Source organism: Limulus polyphemus, unplaced genomic scaffold (genome assembly GCF_000517525.1).
Source record: "Limulus polyphemus unplaced genomic scaffold, Limulus_polyphemus-2.1.2 Scaffold2263, whole genome shotgun sequence".
Taxonomy (NCBI): Eukaryota; Metazoa; Arthropoda; class Merostomata; order Xiphosura; family Limulidae; genus Limulus; species Limulus polyphemus.
The window spans coordinates 41,230-62,240 of NW_013667873.1; the positions used below are offsets into that span (position 1 = coordinate 41,230).

At 33.8% G+C, this 21,011-nt stretch overlaps 1 protein-coding gene across 1 annotated transcript in view; it reads left to right on the top strand.

Annotated features, from left to right (window-relative positions):
- Positions 1-17,213, top strand: part of LOC106466453 — a 54,099-nt gene extending 36,886 nt beyond the window's left edge. Inside the window, exons 7-11 of the mRNA XM_022394453.1 lie at positions 2,812-2,937; positions 6,350-6,672; positions 13,175-13,367; positions 15,009-15,090; positions 17,068-17,213. Of these exons, the coding sequence (XP_022250161.1) occupies positions 2,812-2,937; positions 6,350-6,672; positions 13,175-13,367; positions 15,009-15,090; positions 17,068-17,213 (870 nt within the window). The remainder of the gene's footprint in view (positions 1-2,811; positions 2,938-6,349; positions 6,673-13,174; positions 13,368-15,008; positions 15,091-17,067) is intronic.
- Positions 17,214-21,011: the final 3,798 nt, after the last annotated feature.

Below are 21,011 nucleotides of genomic sequence, written 5' to 3' on the forward strand. Positions count from 1 at the left end.
ATTGACATAAATTCATGAAATAGTAGTTCAATAAAATTTTTAATGAGTCAACAAATGTGATGACATGGCCTTTGACCCATGACCAGTCTGGAGAGGATAAAACTTCAGAAATGTGTTTTGTAAATTTAAAACTGAGAAATAAAATTACTAAAGGTACTTTCATTTGAAATGGTTAATCTGAATATTGCATTAATGGATATTACCTAATTCATATTTTATAAATGCATATTTGTATTAGAAGTATAAGCATAAACACAATTGTGTTTTCACATATTTCTTGTACAGATTTACACATTGGTATGTAAGTTTCTTCTGTAACTATCTCTAATTTATGTAGCTTACATGTAAATGTCGAATAGATATGGCTAATGAATAAAAAAAACTTGTAGATTTAAAGAAGAGTTAAAGTTTAATAATATATGTAAATAAAACTTGAGTGATTGGATGAAACAGAGTTAAAAATTACTCATCTGAGCATTCTGTAATAAAGTATTTAACATCAAAAAATAAATATTTTAATAATATGTAAAAATATTTCAATGTACATGTATTAGAATTCACCACAGAATAGTTATTTGCATAATCCACCAGCAGAGATTTTCAGTGATGAAGTTGGAAATAGTATTTGAAATTTAAGAATGACCCTGCTTTACTAATTTATGTTTAGATTTAAGAACCTTCGTGAAGTTAAAACTTGCAAAAAAATATTTCATGACTTGTGAATAATAACTTCTGAGTGAAAGTAAAGAGTGTATAATAATGTGTCAATCACATAACATCTGTTGTATCTAGTGCTGATGAGGCCTTTTGCCCAATACCAATAGTAGTGGTTGAGATGCCATTTATAGTAGTAAATTGCTTAACCACAACTGTTAAAATGTGAAATGGATTAAGTTTGAGAAGTGTAATTTTTGTGAATATTTTTACTAAGTCACTACGTGTCAGAATTAAGGTAGGGGAGTATGATGGTGATATAAGGATGTGTGCCTATGTTTTACAACCATTTCTTTCACCACAGAATATGGACTATTGCTTTGCAGTGCCATTCATACTGCATGAGTCATTTAGGCAACTCAGTTACACCAAAGTCTGTGGGAAATGTCTGTAAATGTTATAGCATAAAATCTTGTTTATAATTCATCTTGCAGAGAAACTGTCATGTCAACTTGGATATGTGGCTGGAATATTGGTGGAGTTATCTATAGCTTATTGGCTTTCAGTCTGTACAAAGATGATATTTCTTCTTGGTACAGTTGTGTCAGCATTTTATCCTGATAATGTGCAGAATTACTTTTGGCATTTTCTTAATTCTCCAGTTGCTTTTATTTACGTTTATAACTGTAACCTGAAAAACTCTGGTCATGTGCTCTGTAGAGGGGGAAGGCACAGTGAATCATTGGTTACATGTAACTAAATACTGTGATTCTGTGATGATGTCATAAATTTTTATGTGCCAATAAGTAAGTCCTTCGGAAGATTTATTTTAAAACAGTAGGTTGAAGCTAATTTTGAAAGGTGAGAGAAAATGTTTTTCTACTATGAAAGTAAATTTTCATACTTCATATAATTTTCCATATTACAGAGATACTGTATGATATATAACTAATTTCAGTTATATATCATATAGTATCTCTGTATTATGGAAAATTATATCTGTATGATATATAACTGATTTCAGGACCATTGCAACATATGATAAGGGAAATTAATGACCATGTGCAACATATACATAATATACTTTGAAAGATTTGGATATTTCTAGCATGTAGTCCTACATCGGCAGAGTGGATCATTTTCATTAAGTGAAACCTAGTATCATGAAGGCCCTCTGTGAGTGCCTATCATTTTTAGTAGATATTGCTATTAACTATAGAAGTTGAGAGCAGTTGAGACTGGATTGTAATTGTGGATTTTGAGATTTGATTATTGATCAGTTATTAAACCTAATCCTTGTATTATGAAAGCTCTATGACTGTGAAAATTGTTTATCATTCATGTCTTCCTCTTCTGCAGTCATGCCTTCTCTTGCTTTATTGACACTATTCAACACCAGATATCCTTTTATTTGAAACACTAAAATTTTGTGCCTTGATTACTTGCAGTATATGAGAACTTCATGTTAGAACATCTTGTAACATAACCCTTCCAGAAACAATTTTAGCTCCATTGTTACTTTCAAATTACAATACTTCAGCCCAAAATGAAGGTCTGGTCTTTTAACTTGCATATTCATAGGCTTCACCATAAGCTGTGAGCATCCCCTCTGTATAACTGAATTTTTGTGATTATTGTAATTGTATTTCTTTTTAAAGTTTTTATAATAACTCTTGATCATTTAATCTCCTTTAAAAATATGATTAGAATATTGCTAAATATTGACTTAAAAAACTACAGTGTCTTAAAACCACATCAGTTAATAAACAAAAATTAACATTATTTAATCCAAACTAGAAAAAAAGTTGTCCTAACACTTTCTAGTTCATCTTTTAATCAGTTATTTGGTGTTGTGTGGATTATATTGTTAGCTCACCTTTTGATCCATCATGTACAGTTGTATGTCTAGCTATCACAGTTTCAAAAAAGTTGTCCAGACACTTTCTAGTTCATCTTTTAATCAGTTAATTGGTGTTGTGTGGATTATATTGTTAGCTCACCTTTTGATTTGTTATGTACTGTTGTATGTCTGGCTATCACAGTTTCAAAAAATTTGTCCAAACACTTTCTAGTTCATCTTTTAATCACTTAATTGGTGTTGTGTGGATTATATTGTTAGCTCACCTTTTGATCCGTCATGTACTGTTATATGTCTAGCTATCACAGTTTCAAGAATCACGAGGGAGAGTGTCACCTACACAGGAAGATGCTTTAGAAAGTGCACGTGAATATGCAGAAGAAGTAACCACACGGTTTTTAAGACAACGTTATAGAGCAGATGAGGTACATTTTTCTGTTAATTTTTCTTAAAGAGTGTGCAACATTGAAAGCAAAAAAGCTATTTAACATTTTTTCATTACTTTGTGTATATAAAAAAAATATATTTGTTTTGTTGAAGGCTTGCACTATATAAAAGTTTATTATAATATCAAAAAGCCCAAGAAAAAGAATTGTTTTTGTCATAAAATAAAGTGTTGATTTCTTAGAAGTTTGAAATTGTTATTAGTTATTAATCATGTTTTAATGACTAACATCAGATGTTTTTGATTGTTTTTTATACTGCCTTTGATGTTTTTTGTTAACCCTCTCACAACAGGTAGGTCAAAGTGCACATATTATGACCTTTTACAGAGTTTCATTCAAAATTTAATTAAGCTACTTTGTTATCAACACATATGAATAAATTTGGCATCAAAATATAGTTAATAAATCAAGTTACTACTATATGACTTAAGTTCTTAATCTTAACAATCTAGTATGAAAAACGTGACATTTGTTCTCTAGGTCTTTCCCCTTATCTAATTTATTTACCACCTCTCTGAATTATGGAATTTAGAGTAAATCACTAATTATAATAAGATATTACTAAGGTGAAGTCTGAATTTTATAGCCTTCAATCTTATTTGTTTATGGAGTTATACACCAGAAAATAAAACCTACTTACCACACCAATCTGTCACATCATCTCTTTCAGAAATTGCCAATAATTCACTGTAATGTTTTATACTATATCATTTATAACCAATAGAAAGGCAAAATTTGAATCTGTTGAATGATGTATAACACTACATTCTTTTCAGTATAGAATATTGTCAATTTCTTCTTCAGTTTGAAAGTTTATCTTGTGGTGTTCAGATCGAGCAGCTAAGGGAATTAACTTAATTAGAAAGCCAGTTTAATTATAATAGTAATAGGACATTGTTTGCTTTATGTGTGTTATTATTCTATATTCTTAGGTGCATTATTTAGATCAATAAAGATGTAGCATAAAAGTACCATTATTATGAAAAAAAAAAGAGGCTTAAATTTCATTGGCAACTGACAGGAAAAAAATGAGATTAAATACAAGTACTATATTTCTTGTTTTTCCTGCATGTTTTTTATTAAATGTCATAAAGGTAACTAAAATGTAAAAGATTAGAAACTCACTATGTTAGATAAGGTTAGATTAGGTAAGATATTGAAAAAAACAGTTATTCACAAGGTATGCTCTTGAACAGTTATTGTTATTCAGTATGGTAACATGAGCTATGCATTTGCCAAGTGATTTACAATTTGTGTGATGGGATTATTAGTTACAGTTCAAAGGGCAATAAAACAATAATAAACTTAAGTATAAATAGACTGTTAGAAACCTTAAGTTACTTACGATAATCAGTTGTATTTTTCTGTTATGATCAGCAATCATTTTTGAAAGAATAAATGGGTAATTTGGATTTATTTCTTATTTTTGTGGAAGTTACAAGATCGATCAAACAACTTGAGTCCCAATAGAGTTAGGGGTACAGAGAATAGCTGATAAAATATAAAGTGTTACTTAAAAAACGTTTGATATTTCTTTAGAAGGTTTTAAAAGTTACAAAAATGAAATGTGAAAATGTTCTTATGAAGAAAAGCATTTAAAAGTTTTAGTAAAAATGCTTAATTTACAAAAAATCGGATTTGTTGTGTATTAAAGATTCGTAATGTTTACTTGAAACTTGCCCAGTTTTGTTAAGCTATACAAAACATATAAAAGTTACAGTATGGAAACTGATTAATTTGTGGTTACAAGGTTGTTCACATCAACTGACTCCATATGGAAAGAGTTAACACACTCGCCACAAGTATGTGAAAGTGCATATGACATGAGTTTTTAAAGAGTTACGTCCAAAATTTAATTAAACTGCTTTATTATCATGGTACAGGAATATACGGCATCAAAACATAGCTGATAAATTAAACTTTAATATTATATAAGTTTTACATTTTTAATTTTATAAGGAAATGTTTAAAAAAGTCTTCAATCTCCCCTAGTATGAGAATTGTGAGATTTGCTCTCTAGATTTTCCTTATTCTCTAATTTACTCACTACTCCTCCGAGAAGCACGGAATTTAACATAAATGAATTAATCACTATAATATTGTTATTACTCAGGCAAAGTATAATTTTTATAGCATTCAATCTTATTTGATTACAGAGCCATAAACTAGAAAATTTCCAATACTTCTATAACGTTTAATACTATATTATTTATAACTGATAGAAATCCAAAGTTTTAATCTATCAAATAATATATATTGCATTGTTTTATGTACAGAGTATTTTCTATTTTGCTTCCGGTTTAGACTTTATTCCCATAGGAAACACATCGACAAGTGTAGCTGGATTTTTTACGTTTTTTATCACATAGTTAGAAACCCAGAAAAATTATGATAAGAACTAAAATGTAAAAATTAGAAACTTATTATGTTGGATAAGTTAGATAAAAAAAAATAAATGGTAGTAAACATTTTCACAAGGTATGCTTGCGAGCATCTGGCAATTAGCCCATGCATTATGTAATTTGATAGGATAATGTGAGCTACATGTCTGCAGAGTATTTTACACCTTGTATGGTGGGATTATCAGTTAGACACAGTTCAAATGGCAAAGAACAATAAAATTTAAGTACAAACAGATGTTTACTAATATGAGCTGTAAGCTATTTAGAATAAACAAATGTAGTTTCCTGTTATAATTTAAGTCATTTTATGAAAAAATGGGAGGTAATTTAAATTTATTTCGTACTTTTTTATGGGGTTGACCAACCTGATATAGAGGTAAGGTTGAGAGAAAATAACAAAATATGAAATTTTATTGAAAACAAATGTTTTAAATTTATTTAGGAGGTTTTAGAGATTAAGCAAATATAATTCGTCAACTTTCAGAAGAAGAAAAGTATTTTTAATCTTAATGTAAAAACCACTTAGCACTCGTAGCAGTCAACACTTTGACTCCATATATTTACGAAATAATTTTTTTGTGAAAATACCTCCTTAAAAACTCTGATTTATTTTCTACAAAAGGCTTGTAATGCTTACTGAAAGCTTGAAAAATTTTTTGAAGATACACAAAACATATTAGAAGTTTCAGTATGGAAGCTAAAGATCTGTTTGGGATCATGAACTTGGGCAATTTGACCAAGCCTGTAGCAAGAGAGATTTAAAAGTTATAGTATAGAAACTATACAAATGCTTTTAGTGATAAACAGTTTTGTGAAGAATACCCTGATTGATAATGTTTAGATTTGGAGAAAAAATTCACAACACAGTTAAGTTAGAAATGCCAGAAAAGGGCAAACTTGTATCTAAAAGGATGGACAATGTATGTGGTAAATACTAATTCATAATTTGCATTTAAATATATCTTAAATTCATTGTATGTCCCCACTAGATTCTTGGAGCTCGAGAAGAGGAGGACGAGTTTCCAGTAGAAGGTGAACAACCTAGGAACCTTGCTGTTCATCAGCCAAGTACGTCAGCCGGAGGAAGATATGAAGGTACTAGAAGCCAGACGAATGAATTCAGAGCAACTGTACAGAGGCTGTCATCTATCTGTGCTCGATTGGAACGAAGGATGTTTGAACAACAGTTCCTACACTTGCAAGGGAATACTGAATCTCTAGTTTCCTCCAGCACAACACCTGCTGACTCATCCCAGAGAGAAACGGAAGAATTTCCCCAGACTAGTCGACAGTCATCAATTTTAGATCCTAGGTATAATTTTTTTTTATTGTTTAATCCTTTGTACATTACTTTCATTTTACCAAGAAATATGGATTTGGCATTTATCTTCATCAAAGGTAGGAGTTCTATTTATAGACAATTTTATATCTTAGGAATTTTGGGGGAACTGTGAAAAATTAATGATGTTTCTTACATTACTATGCATATAAACCATATAAAACGATTTTTTTTTTGTAGTTTTATAATGTGCCATTTCATGGCAAGCATAATATCTGTTCATTCTCATCTATTGCCATTTTTTAAACCCACATTATTGTTCACTGCATGGCTTTATGATGGATGTTTTGTAATGCCAGTTTTCTTGAAATGTGGAGGTGACATAGCCCTCTTTGATGCAAGTATGTGAAAAATAAATAGGATTGGCAGTGGTGTGAAGAAAGATATTCTTTAAATAGGTCAGATGGACAGTGGGTATGGGAAAAATTATTTCCTAAACAATGTTTTTGTGTTGTTGTAACCGCTATTTGAAATATGGAAGTAATGGCAAAAAGATCCTTCATAATCATTATATAAAAGACTTTGCATGCCAAATTATTTTCAGCACAATTATGTAACCAGGTGCTGAGCTGTAGTGTATAAGTACAAGTTCAATTAAGAGAGTTTAGCTAAGAAAAATCAAAGCAAGACAAATGAAAATTCATACATCCACTTCAAAAGCAAGATTCCAAGCTGCCAGAAAATTGATGAAATCAGCAAGAAACAATTTTGAAAACAAGGTTGTTGTGCTGAATCCAGTGCTGAAGTCCAGAAGGGTGACAAAATCTACATGTGCAGTAATTTCCCCTATGCACTTGCACTGAATCTTCTTGGAATTGCATTGAAGAGACGTGTTCAAAATTTCTCGTTCGAGTTTAATGTGATGAGATTTTCATTTGTTAGTGAAACTTTTTTTTTACTCTTTTATGACGAATTCTTAAATGAAGGTGACTAATACTTAGTTCTATCTGAGTGATAATGTTATACACACATGCCTTATTTCTACTATTGTTTCTGGAGGCTTGTTAACTGTTGAGGACATTGCAGCCAATTTTTAATGCTTACTGGGCCTCCTATTCCCATTCTGTTGGCTGAAGTTCTTTCTCTTCTGTAAAGATTGATGTATTTCAAATAGACACCTCTGCATACATTTCTCATCCATCTTCCCCACTTCTGGGCACATGTTTTTTAGTTTTGCCTCATCAAAGGATGAAGTTATCATAAGTGTAAGTGTACAGGGATAGTTACTGTACATGGAGGTTGTGTCACTCTTATTGGTGTAGGGCTTTTGTCATGATGCACCAGTGCAGTTCACACTAAAACACATGAAGTTAAGTGGGGGGTTGCCTTAAGACTAGTGACATGCAAATCACCTAGGCAGATGCACAAGGAAGGTAGCTTTTCTGTGTACGATGGTGATTATCTATCAGAAATACATTTTTAGGTAAGGGAAATGTAAAGTTTTGCGATTATTATGCATAGTGTGTGTTCTGTAGGTTGTATATACATATCCGTTATATATTTGTAGTGCATGTGTTAAAATATAAACTGCTAAAAATCTTTAACTCTCTGCTCTGCAGCTTTCTTTTTTAGTTTTGGATACTCTGCTTTACTTCCACTCTTGTTAATTCACAAGTCTTGTTTCTTGGAGAAACAGATGAGAACTTCAGACTTATCTATGCCATACATTGTTAGAGGCACGTTATGGCAGACTCAAGAAATAGGATATCACAAGCAGTTTTAGAATTTAATGAACATTGTAATGTCATACAGTTTTATGTACTATCCCTGAAGAAGCTGCAAAGATGAAACATTATTTAAAATAGAAGTACCCTAATAATTATCAACAGTTGTAAACTGTAACATTATGAGTGACTTGTTTAGCACTCTTTTAGTTGTTTTTAGTTGCAAACTGTAGTGGGTGTACTTACCACTGAAGCCTTCATCCAATTGCCCTATTTGATATTCATATAAAAATATTTGTAAACAATTTAGAGCCAAAAGAAGCAATATCATGGAGAAGGAGCCTTTAATATTTCCATGGAAGCAGAACTGCTTGCACAATGGATTGCTGAGAACAGCCACATTGAAGCCAAAACCAGAAAAATGCCTTTACTCATAAAGTAAAAGCTATTGTCACAAAAGAAAATTCTATGACTAAAAAAACAACAAAAAAAACGTCATTGTGATGTTTCTTACTACTATTAATAAAGTAATAAATAAGGATTTCAAGTTGATGAAAACTGACAAGCCAAAGGTTCACAGACTTCCAGTTATACCTCAAAACAGTAACTGTTTTCATGAGGAAGATGTCCAGAGAAACTAGATCCAGCAATCTTATTTAACTGTGCACTTATCAAGTCATCTGTCATTGCTCCATTGGACTTTTGTGTATTTGGCCTTTCTAAACAATTTTGAAAAATGCCACCTGTACAAAGCGTAGGACCTGTGGAAAGTTTATCAACATGTATGGTAAAATATTGTCTTCACTGTTCTTCACTGGATGTTACATTGTCAAGCAGCAAAGATAATAATTGGTATTAGACTGAGTACTGTTGGCAACAGAGGAAGTAGTTCCAAAGGCAGCATGTGACCTGGAACATTGTTTTTGTAAACTGTGGTTAATTAATAAAAAAAATGGAGATATCCCAAATAAAATTAAATCTTATGAAATGGACTATGGTTAAAAAACAAAATAACTCAAGGCTCAACATTTCATTCCTGATGATACTGACTCGAATGTAATTTAAACCACATATTAGTGTTAGTTTTTTTTAGCTATATTTAAGTTTACCTTTTTCATTTTACTGAAGTCTGATTAACCTTCAGTATATTCTTGTGTGACATTATCTTTTAAATTATATGCATGTTGTTTATAAATCAGCTATTATTAGGTTATGTATGAACAATTTACACTTTTTTTTTCTGTTAAGAAAAAAGATTAAGTAATTCCTTTAACCCTTTTACATAAGGTAGGTCAAAGTACGCATGTCACAACCTTTCACAGGGTTACATTCCAAATTTAATTTAACTACTTTATTATCAATGTATACAAATAAGATTGGCATCAAAATGTAGTTAATAAATCAAACTTTAACTCTTTCAACACGGGGTTGGTCAGTTTGACTGAGTCACATGACCTTTTGTACTCATTTAAAGTCTTTGTAAATTTAATACTTATAACTCTCAATATATTGGGTATATCTTCACAAAATTTGGCAGTCTTTCAGGTAATATTACAAGTCTTTCACATACAAAAAGTCATATTTCTTAATGAAATATTTTAATAAAATAAAATAAAGATTTGTCCATGAGTATATTGAGTATTTTTTTTAATAGTCTGTGTGAAAAGTAATTTTCATGTTAAAATTAAAAATACTTTTCGTTATCTCAAAAATCTCAAATTTGCTTTATGTAATCCCTAAAACCTCCTAAATGCATTTCAAACTTTTTTTTCAGTAAAACTTTATAGTTTATCTGTTATTTTTTCTACCCTATCTCAAAACGGGATTGGTCAATTGACTGACCTCGTAACCACCAAAAAAAATACTAAATAAACCTAAATTAACCTTTTTTTTTTCTAGAATGATTTAAAATCATAACATGAAACTACATTCGTTTGCCCTAAGAAGCTCTAATTTCGTAACATTATACATCTATTTATGATTAAATTTTTTGTTTTATTGCCCTTTGAACTGTGTCTGACTACTGTCAGTGTCATTATAAGTTATAAATCACTCTGGGAACGTGCAGCTCATGTTACTGTATGGAATTACATTACTCTTGAGCTGCTCGCGTGTGTGCCTCATGAATCATTTTATTATAAGTTATAAATCACTCGGGGAACATGCAGCTCACGTTACTGTATTGAATTACATTACTCTCAAGCTGCTCGCATGTGTACCTCATGAACAATCTTAATTATATTATTATTACATATTTTACCTAGTCTTAAACAAAAAATCCATATTTTTAGATTTTAGTTACTTTTATAATAATAAATAAAAAATATAAAACAAGAAATAAAGTACTAACCCAAGAGTACTAACAAGAGTTAAGCCTGATTTGTTATAGTGATTATAATAATGCATTTTTTTATTTAATAAAATAATACACCAAAGAATATAGAGTAATAACATGCAAAAAGTAGACAAATTCACTTACTTTTCAAAATGTTCGTGGCTTGTTAACTATGCGACAAGAGCCATTACAAATTCATCCAAGCTAGTCGTTAACTTTCCCACAGGAACGAATCTTGTACTTTGAGTGAAATTGATGATAATCTGTTCAGAATACAACGTTATACAATAAGTCATTTGATAGATGAAAACCTTTACTTTCTATTGGTTATATGTAATATGTATAATGAAACGTAAGAGAGAACTATCAATGAATTCTGAAAGAGAGGATGTGACAGGTGGGTGTGGTAGGAGGGGTCTGATCTTCTATTTGATAGCTTTGTAACCAAACAAAATTCAAGTTTCATGTTACAATTTGAAGTCATTCTAGAAAAAAGGTAATTTAAATTTATTTTGCATTTTTTTGGGGTGGTTATAAGGTTGGTCAAATTGACCAACCTTGTATAGAGTTAGAGTAGAGAAGATAAAAGATAAAGTATAAAGTTTTTAGAGATTATGAAAACGAAATTTTAAAATAATTTTCAGATGAAGAAAAGTATTCTTAATCTTAATACGAAAATCACTTTGCACGTGGAGCATTTAGCACTCTAACTCCAATAAATTAAACAGAAAGTTTTAGTAAAAATACTTCATTAAAAATTCTGATTTTTTGTTTACAAGAGTTTTTTTAAGTTTACTGATAGCTTGCCAAATATCGTGAACATACAATAAGTACTTTCAGAGTTATAGTATGTATACCACCACGGTCATGTGGTTGTTACAAAATGCTGCAAAATACATCAGCCCATGGTGGAAAGATTAGTACTTTTTCTTTTTTAGAGAATTTCCAAAGAAATTGGTAAATCTATTACTAAGTGCACAGCTTAACACCAATAAATGATTAAAAGCATCATATATGAGATTTATTTGGTAACTCCAATCCTATTATATTTTTTTTCATTGACATTGACTTGAACGTGGGTTAATATTTATTTTAGAGACACTTCAACTTCAATATCACGTTTATATGTAACAATAAAATTTTCTTTTGTAAATTTCTTAAACTATTAAACAAAAGGGTAATTTTTAAGTAAGCATGAATATATACTACAAAGCAGCTTGGGTATATATATATATATATATATATATCTGTTTGCCAATAATGAAAATTTTCCAATTTTCTGATCTCCAACCACTATGAAAATTTTAATGGTTCTTGAATATACCACAAAAGGAGTAAAAAAACCCATGCCTTTTTTAATTTCTGTTTTCCCCTTTACTACTGCTTTAGTTTCAGTCTGGAGGCAGAGCTGTGCTGCAGATAGTGAAATGACCTTTAGTGAAGGTTAGTTGCAAGATATGCAGGGGATAACTCTGAATAACCAGTCATGGATCAAATGGTGGCAACACCAGGAAGGTCTGGAAGTCCTCAGTGATGTAGCAGTCAGAATCTCAGTAGCTGTGAAGACAGATGAAGACTGCAGCAGAACAAAACCACAGATTGTCTTGGTCTCCTAGCCATTAGATTAAGGTCTCGTTCTGTCAAGAACCATGCAGAAGTCAGTGTGCAACAGCTTCACAATAAAAGAAGTCACACATAGGCATCTTTTTTGGAAACAAGGCCAATAAGATGAAGTACAATGTCAACACCATCTCTTTGGAAACTGTTGCCCAGAGCAGCCTAACATGGAGTAGGTGTCTACTGTAATGATCTCCACATTTTGAAACTGTATGATGACAATAGGAAACATAAAAGGAGGAATGTCAGAAACAGTGTTTCATGAATCAGACTGACAGTTCCAGACCACCTGTTACACTCGAAAACACGTGCCCAAGCTGCAATGTTCTGTCATTCCCAGATCAGTCTTATCAGTCATTTTTGGACCCACAGATAAGATCATCATGGAAGACTATCATCCTCGAATGTGAGGGACTGCCAGTCAGTTTGTTCTGGTAATTGGCGTGCATGCATGCACACACACAATCTGTCATTCCATCCACATGAAGGCAATAAAATAAATGCCTCACTAGGCATGCTAGCTAGATTAAATCATCTGAAATACACAAAGGTGAAATGTAGCATATTTGATTTATGAGTACAATTACATGTTCTGGTCACTTAACTAAATTAGTTTAATATTAGAATAAGCACTATCATAATGGAAAAAAAATGCATTTTCACAAAGCTAAAATTCAAATATTATGTCTCATTAGAAGATGATCCATTGTTTTTTCTCATTTTGAAGTTAAAAGCTTTTTTTTGGCTATGTGTCCATATTGTGAAAAGAGTCAAATGGTAATCAAAAGGCTCCATCTACCATCTTCTATACATCTGTGATTCCATGAATTTATATAACCAGTTATTTTTCTTGATTTAGGGGTCATCCACTATTGCATCGTGAGATGACTACACAGTTAGGACAAGAATTTTCTCTCTCTCTTGCTGACCTGCTCAGAAGGCTACAAAACTCACTTCAAAATCTTAGTCAAACTACTTTTGCTTCTTCTGAGACTTGGGAGCAAATACAACAGGTATTTGTTAATTTTTATGCTATTGAACTAAATGTAAAGGTAAAAAAATAAGCCTGATGATAACCATGATGCTGAAACATTAACTGTCTACAAGTACATTGTTTAACTTCTTTCTTTGGTTGTTTTGTGTCATAGAAATCATAAAACACTAGATACAGTATAGTGTTAAGGTCCAGCACTGTTTCCCACTAGACCATGTGAGGCTGTCATTGTGTAATAACAGTTAACATTTTCCTAAATTGAAAATGTATTTCCAATAATACTTACCTCCACTGACACTTATAGCTATTACTCGACTGCCAGGGTTTGTTCTTTGCTCATCTAAGCATTGATCTGATTTTTTCTCATTTGTTCCAGTCTTTTAGAACCTACTCAGTTGCCCTTGGCGATATTTGTCTCGTGATACTCTCCATGTACGTCAATGCGCCCTCTATCCTGGTACTGTATATAAGCACCTCATTCAGATAATTTTATCACTTTTTCGAGACAGATACTATCCCAGTTTCTAACACTGGATCTTAGTGGAGAGTGTCAGCGGAGGTAAGTATTATTAGAAAAACATTTTCAGTTTAGGAAAATGTTAACTTCCAAAACATGCGTACCTCTGCTGCCATTTATAGCTAGAATCCTGGTGGAAGGGCCAGTGAGAGCATTATCCATACATAAAGCATCTGTATAGAACAGAAATGTACCAAGATAAAGATGGTACATGAGTGGGGGAACTGCACTACATCCAGAACAGGTATGCTCTTCCCCCTGAACATTGTTCCTGTATCAAGGGTGGAATAGTACATGAGTAAACATCACTGTAGGCTAGCCCCTACCAGAGAGCTGAGGTTCCACAACTAGGGGTTGAAATTAAGAGGTGGTCCCTACATCCCATGTTGGTGGCTAGGGCAATTGGACCTCAACATTATATATAGATATACCTTTGATTGGATCCCAACCTGTAGCCATAGTGTGATGCATTCCAAACCACTGGAATCATGACAAGAAAGTAAGCAACACCAACGTGAACAAACCTTCTCCTCCACCTGAAGAAGCCCTAAAGGCAACACCCCAGGCTTGGAATGATGGGATCGTGTATGCCTTATTCAACCAAAGGAACAGAACTCATCCAGTCTGGAATTATGAATATTCATCTTAACTCCCCAACTAGGTGGGCAAAGAACCTTCCACTTAACCCTAGAATTATGGAGAGGACGTGCAACAACTGTGCTCAACCAAGGACCCAGGATTGGACCACTTCGCTTTTGGAATTATGAGGAGATAGTGGACCTCCTTCCATGAACTGATATTGATCAAAATGAAGGGCAGTGCACACTCCAATGGTATAGCTGATCATCAAATCTGAACCAGTACTACAAGTAGGATAAAGCTTCCTCTTCTCCAAGAGTGGAGGAATTCACTCAAAATACTGGAGAAAAAGTCTCTGTCCACCACTCCAGTGATTGGAAACTGGGTGTGGTAAGGACTCCATAGCTCCACTAGTAGAATCTGGGAGGTAATGTGCATTGAGGAGTGCTGAGGAACAGTGCTCTGGAAACAGTGCAATAGGTGAACCAAGTTCCCTAACTTTTTAAAACCAAACCAACCCCAATTTATTCAATCCAATGATTGGCAGGGATGGGCAGGATCCCCTTTAGCTTTACTCATGATAGTCAATGAGTGGCAATCCAGCATAGTATGGTAATACCATCTGGTGAGCTCCTAGATGGTTTTATGGAACACCTCATTTCTACAGAGCCTGTTGCAACTGGTAGTAAGTATAGTGAAAATTGGTTGCTAATGTGGAATTGGATAGATAAAAGCACACCTCTCTGGGCAATACTTGCCACAAAGTGGGATCCAGTGAAAAAAAAAGAGGTAAGTGACCTTGGAAACTAAAGAGATAAGAGGAGGAAAAAAATACTCAACCCTCCTTATAATCTAGCAGATGTGGTCAAAATGGCCACAGGGGATAGGGGAAAACCCTCAGAAGAAGAAACTGCCAGATCGAAGTCCACATACCAGTCTGCACAATGTCCTCCAGTGGCAATTTATTCAGGCAGCTAAAGACATAGAAATGTGATGAATCTGATGAGACATGACTCACAGAAGTTTCCTCGCTTGTAAAGAAAGTCCAGAATAAGCAGTAAGCCACATTGTCAAGGTAATAGGGGATAAATCCTGGGAAACTAAACGATCCCAGTGAATAAAGAGTCAATTCCTAGCACTTGAAAAGGAGTTAGTGCGAGCCACTTAACACCTCAGGGCTCTGACAGGACATAACAAGCAATCGTACAGGTGAGAAATAGCTGGCAAATGAATTGGCGAGAAGGATTTATCCCCTTCTCTGGTTGCCAGAGTATTAGGAAGAAAGGACTTATCAGGGTATAGCAGGACATAAGTCGAGTGATAAAGAGTCCTGAGCATATATAGTGCAAACAGCTCCAACCTATAAAGTTCACATGCCAGCAGCAACAAAAAAATACATTTTAATGGAAAGGTGATACATAGTACATGAGGCTAAAAGCTTGTATGGATGTCGAGACAAAGCATATCCCAGTTAGGAAACTGAAAAAGGTCTTTTGGGACCAAGGATACAAAATGATTTGATAAGGCTGGATAACACTGAGGACTTGAATACTTTTCGATGTTTAGAATACTGAAAAGTAGTAAATAAAGCTATCTTATATAAAGAAACATTAGACAAAGCTAGACCTTTGTCAAAAAGCTAGGTCAAAAAATGTGATATAGTGAGCACATTTCGGTGTTGTGGGTTCAATTTCCTCGTGATACACCATTTGTGATAAATGTGCCATTTTGAGTCTATGGATAAATTGGGACAAATACAAGGCGACTTTAGAAGTTAAACCCCGATGCCGTGTGACGGACTTGTGATGGATTTATTATTCTATATTTATTTTAATATCAATGTTTAAATTTAACTTATATTTAGAAGTGTACATAAATTATACTGTTAAATATGTGTTGCAAAACTCCTGCCTATTCTCTATAGTTGTAGAAGATTCTCTAGTATAAGAATCAACAAAATATGTATGTATGTAAATGCTAATATAGCTTTGTATTGTTACAAAATCTGAATTTTCAAGAAACCATCTACACACCTATAAATATAACCAATGAGATGTGCCAAAAAACAGTATCTATTATTGGTTTGCAATGGTTGTTGGGCTATAAACTTTAGAAGCTATAACTGTGATTGTTATAACACTTATTAATCGGGAAACTTAAGATATTTGACCAGGAACGTTTATAAATTTCAAACATTACAAACCATTTAACTTCAATGGATTCACATTGGACATTAGTAGTTTTACGAAAACATTACCTAACGTCATTGGTAGAAACTCAACCTGTAATTGGCATGTGATCAGTGAGAATTATAGGGCTAGCTAGCTCCCTGTTAAGTGAATTATACTTACATCAACTCGAAATTAATTTGCTAATCATCAACCCTCGATATGATATCAAAGAAGTTCCAGGCTTGAGAGAAGATTTTATATTTCTGGTAAGTTTGTGAAACTTTTGTATATAAATCATTGTATTGTTGTTTGTATATTAAAACTGTGTGTATCAATCTTGTTGGCAAATATCATAAATTGGAGATATATCAGCAAATATATAACTACTAAGTCGAAATTACAATTTGACTCAGTTTTAACCCATTTGAAATTGTAATATGTAACAGACTACATAACTTCCATACATGAAGTTTGAGCTTGGGAATGTCTAGATGTAGAATGTCAGATCATGGTTGCCTCAATAGAGATGGCCAAAGATGAAGTGGCAGAGGTGGAAACTCTTGAAGATACTGTAGAAGAGGAAACCATGGTTGGGCCAATCAATTCAGGGCTACCAACAGCACTCAACAAAGAGTGAATCGAACTATAGCCAGAACTCTGGGTAACAGATGAATGGGGGGGGGGAGGCATAGAGGTGTAATCCTGTCCAATCTTGACTGAATGTATCCATTGCCAAAGCTTGAGGATGAGGTACCAGGGGCCAAGTGTCTGTAGTTGAGAGTTCCAATGAGTGACGAGTGTGTCAATTATTAGAGTCCCAAACTGAGAGCAAAACTACTGGAAAAGCTTGCGATGGAGCATTAATTTGGTCAAGAGAATTTGTTTGAGCCAAGACAGGTGTTCTTCCATTAAATTCATCACCCCTGTAATAAGTGTGCCTTTGACAGAAAATGAAAGGTACCACCTATGAATTGTCGATTTTTTTTTCCCCTTTAGTAGAGCTAGACCTTGCATTATTGCCTGTTGGACAGCAAGAAATTCTAAAATATTGATGTAGAACGAAGATTCGTCATCCATCCATGGGCCCTGGAATTTCCGACCATCAATATACACACCCCATCCCTGAAGTTAGGCATATGTGAAGAGATGAATCTCAAGATGAGGGGGCAGTAGAGGAACACCAATGGCAGTGTTGGTCTGATCCACCCACCACTCGAGATCTAAGATGTTGCTCCTGGGTAAGAGCCTGACTGCCTGTTCCATATCCTTCAGCTGTATGGGAGTCAGCTGAGTCTGACTGAAATATGTGTTGAAAAAGACACCCAGATGGACAATGTATTCAGTTGGCAAGAGAATGGATTTCTTGGTTCTGAAAGAAGAATCGGGGTGTGTTGTTCCGTCAACTGATGAGATGGTGCCAGAAGTAACCAGTCGCCCATATAATGATGTGTGCACAGGCCCTAAGAAAGAAGGTAACAAGAAAAAGCTTGTATGGCTCTGCAGAAGACATATGGTGCAGATGCTAGGCCAAAGGGCACAGCCCTGAACTGCAGAACTGAACCCTTGTGTACAAAACAGATAGCTGTAGGATGTCTTCGCTATGGGAATATGGAGATATTCATTGGCAACATCAAACTTGGTCATCCGCAGACCTAGTGAAAAATGCCAACATATGTTCAGGAAGGACTCCATTGTGAACCTGGGAGGATCTAAGAATTGGTTGAGACGAGAAAAATTGATGATTGGATGCCAATCTCCTGTCTTCTTGTGCACAACAAACAAATGGGAATAAAATCCCAAAAGAACAGATTTGACCATCTATACTTTCTCCTTGACCAACAACTCTGATAGTCCAACCTCAGTGCCAGAACCTTGTGTACTCATAAAGCTGTTGTGAAGGAATTCCAGACGTCCAGAAAATGTTGTAACCTCACTCCCACAGACCCCACCTGCATAGGGTATTCCCCAATGTCATTGGCAATGGTCTGCAAGAGCAGAGGAGCCTCTAAGGTAAGGACAGATTTTATTCTGAGTACCAATATATTGAGAAGCTGAAGCTGGGACACATGACTAGTAGTTGTGCCATGACTTTCATCAGGAACCAAAGAAAGTCTAGAAGCCAAAGATGACAAGGAAAATGCAAATAAGCAACATCAATCCATGATTCCAATGCCTCTGGAACACCAGAAAACATCAAGGGACAAAGAAAAGGAGCCTCACATAACTCACAGAGGACTACAGCAGGTAAAGGACCTCCCTCCAACAAAGCATCTCTACTCAATAAGTTCCAACAATGCACAAGCCAGGAAACCAAAGAAAGAGGAGAAGCTGACAATCTAACCAAAGTAGAAGTCACCAAAGTATCAAATTCATTATCAAATTGATGTGGGGAATGCTGAAAGGCTTTTGACAAAATTTGGAGGGAAGTTAAATATCTCAGAACAGTAGTGAAGGTCAGTGAAGAAAACTGTGATTTGTTCAAAGTGATCACAGGGTCCAGTCTGAAAGCCCACATGTCCAAAAGAGGATCAAGTCTTTGGGAATCCAAATATATGTTCTCCTGGCAGTGGTAAGTCAAACCATGCTGTTCCAACAAACATGGGGGACAAGGCATAGCTATTCTGTCATGTAACTGAGCAATAAATCTCTCAGCATGAACAGCAATATCAGATGAAAGTGGAAACTAAGTAGCTGCCCTCAGACCTTTCTGCCATCAAAGAAGGAGTATATTCAAAGGCAACCAGGGAAGTACCAAAACCTCACAAACCTAATTGACTAACTGAAGAAATGGAGCAGGAGGTGGCTAATCAAAATTGGTCTTGTGAGAAGTTGACCTAGTAATTGAAGGTGCCAGAAAAAGAGAGTCCAAATTCTCTTCAGAATGTTCTGGATCATTGGCAAAAGCAACCTCAGAACCCCCCAGAAAGAAATCCTAGGACCAAATATATGTCTCCATCTCACAACCTGGAAATTCATGGCTGAAAACAGCATGTCATATAAACAAAAGTTTTTCTGTTATAGAATTATTAAATATAACTTGTACAGTAATCAACTAGGCGATGCAAAAATTGAAACCAAGGACGTTAACTATTGCAGGACTTCTTTAGAGAAAAAGTGATAACATTATCTGAATGAGGGGATTATATACAGTACCAAGATAGAGGGCACATTGATGTAGCTGGAGAATATCACAAGACAAATATTGTCAACGGCAGTTGAGTGGGATATCAAAGACTGAAGTAAGTGAGAAAAAATCAGACCAATGCTTAGATGGGCAAAGAAGAAACCCTGGCAGTTGAGTAATAGCTATAAGTGGCAGTGAAGGTAAGTATGTTTTGGAATAAACATTGCTGTGTCCAAGTAGTGGCTGCATATAGTACAATACTTTTGAACTCATTTTATTTTAGGAAATATTGAAAGCTTAGTTTAATATTCAATGTATATCATTAAGTTTGGCATCAAAATGTAATTTTTATATTATCTGACCTTTGACATCTTAATTTCTAAAATACTTCTCCATGTCAAATGATGCATCTGTGTTCTTCATTCCCAATTTAGTTTTTCTTACCGTCCTTTTGTGGGATTCAGAGTGTACTATAGATACTCGGAAGCCAGAATATAAAATTTGAATATCTGATAGTCTTGTTTTACTAACATATCATTAAATTTAGACATCCACATGAAATGCCCTTCTGTCTTTATCTTTCAGGACATGTTTATAATTCTCTCTCTTGATATTGGACATGTTTATAACTAATTGAAAAAGCAACATTCAGTGTACCACCCTCGTACTTTTCTTTGTTTATATTTTAGCGAAAGAGCCAAAAGTTTCTGAGCAAATGTTATGTGTTGAACAAAGTCAATACTCTGAACAGCTAACAGAATCTTTTTTGACCTATTGGTAGCTTAACTAGAAAGCCAGTTTAATTAAATTAAAGTTTTCGGACATTTTATTCTATTGCCTGTGAAAAAGTAGTCTTATCAACATATGTTCTTAAATACAAAGAGACCTTTAGCTAAGGTATGTGGTAGCTTTTGTGCTTTTTATGTATATGTTTTTTATTTATTGTAATATTTTTAACAAAGTAACTGAAATGTAAAAACTAAATACTTGTCAGGCTAGATAATAAAAATTAAATAAATAATTCTCATGATCACTCTTTGAATGTATGCAACATAAATTTTATGTCACTTGATGTGACTTGATACTTTTTACCCTAAGCTCGCTGCTCTCCTTCCAAGTAATATATTGGTTGTCAGGGTACAGAAGATGGTTCAAAGTACAGTAATAAAGCAATAAACTACAAGAAAGAAGATGCTGAAATGTTACAAAATTCATGCTGTTTGGATAAATAACTATAATAGTTTATTACAGTCTGCACTCATTTTAGGAAAACGTTTAAAAAAGGAAGTAAATGTAGGGATGGCTGATATC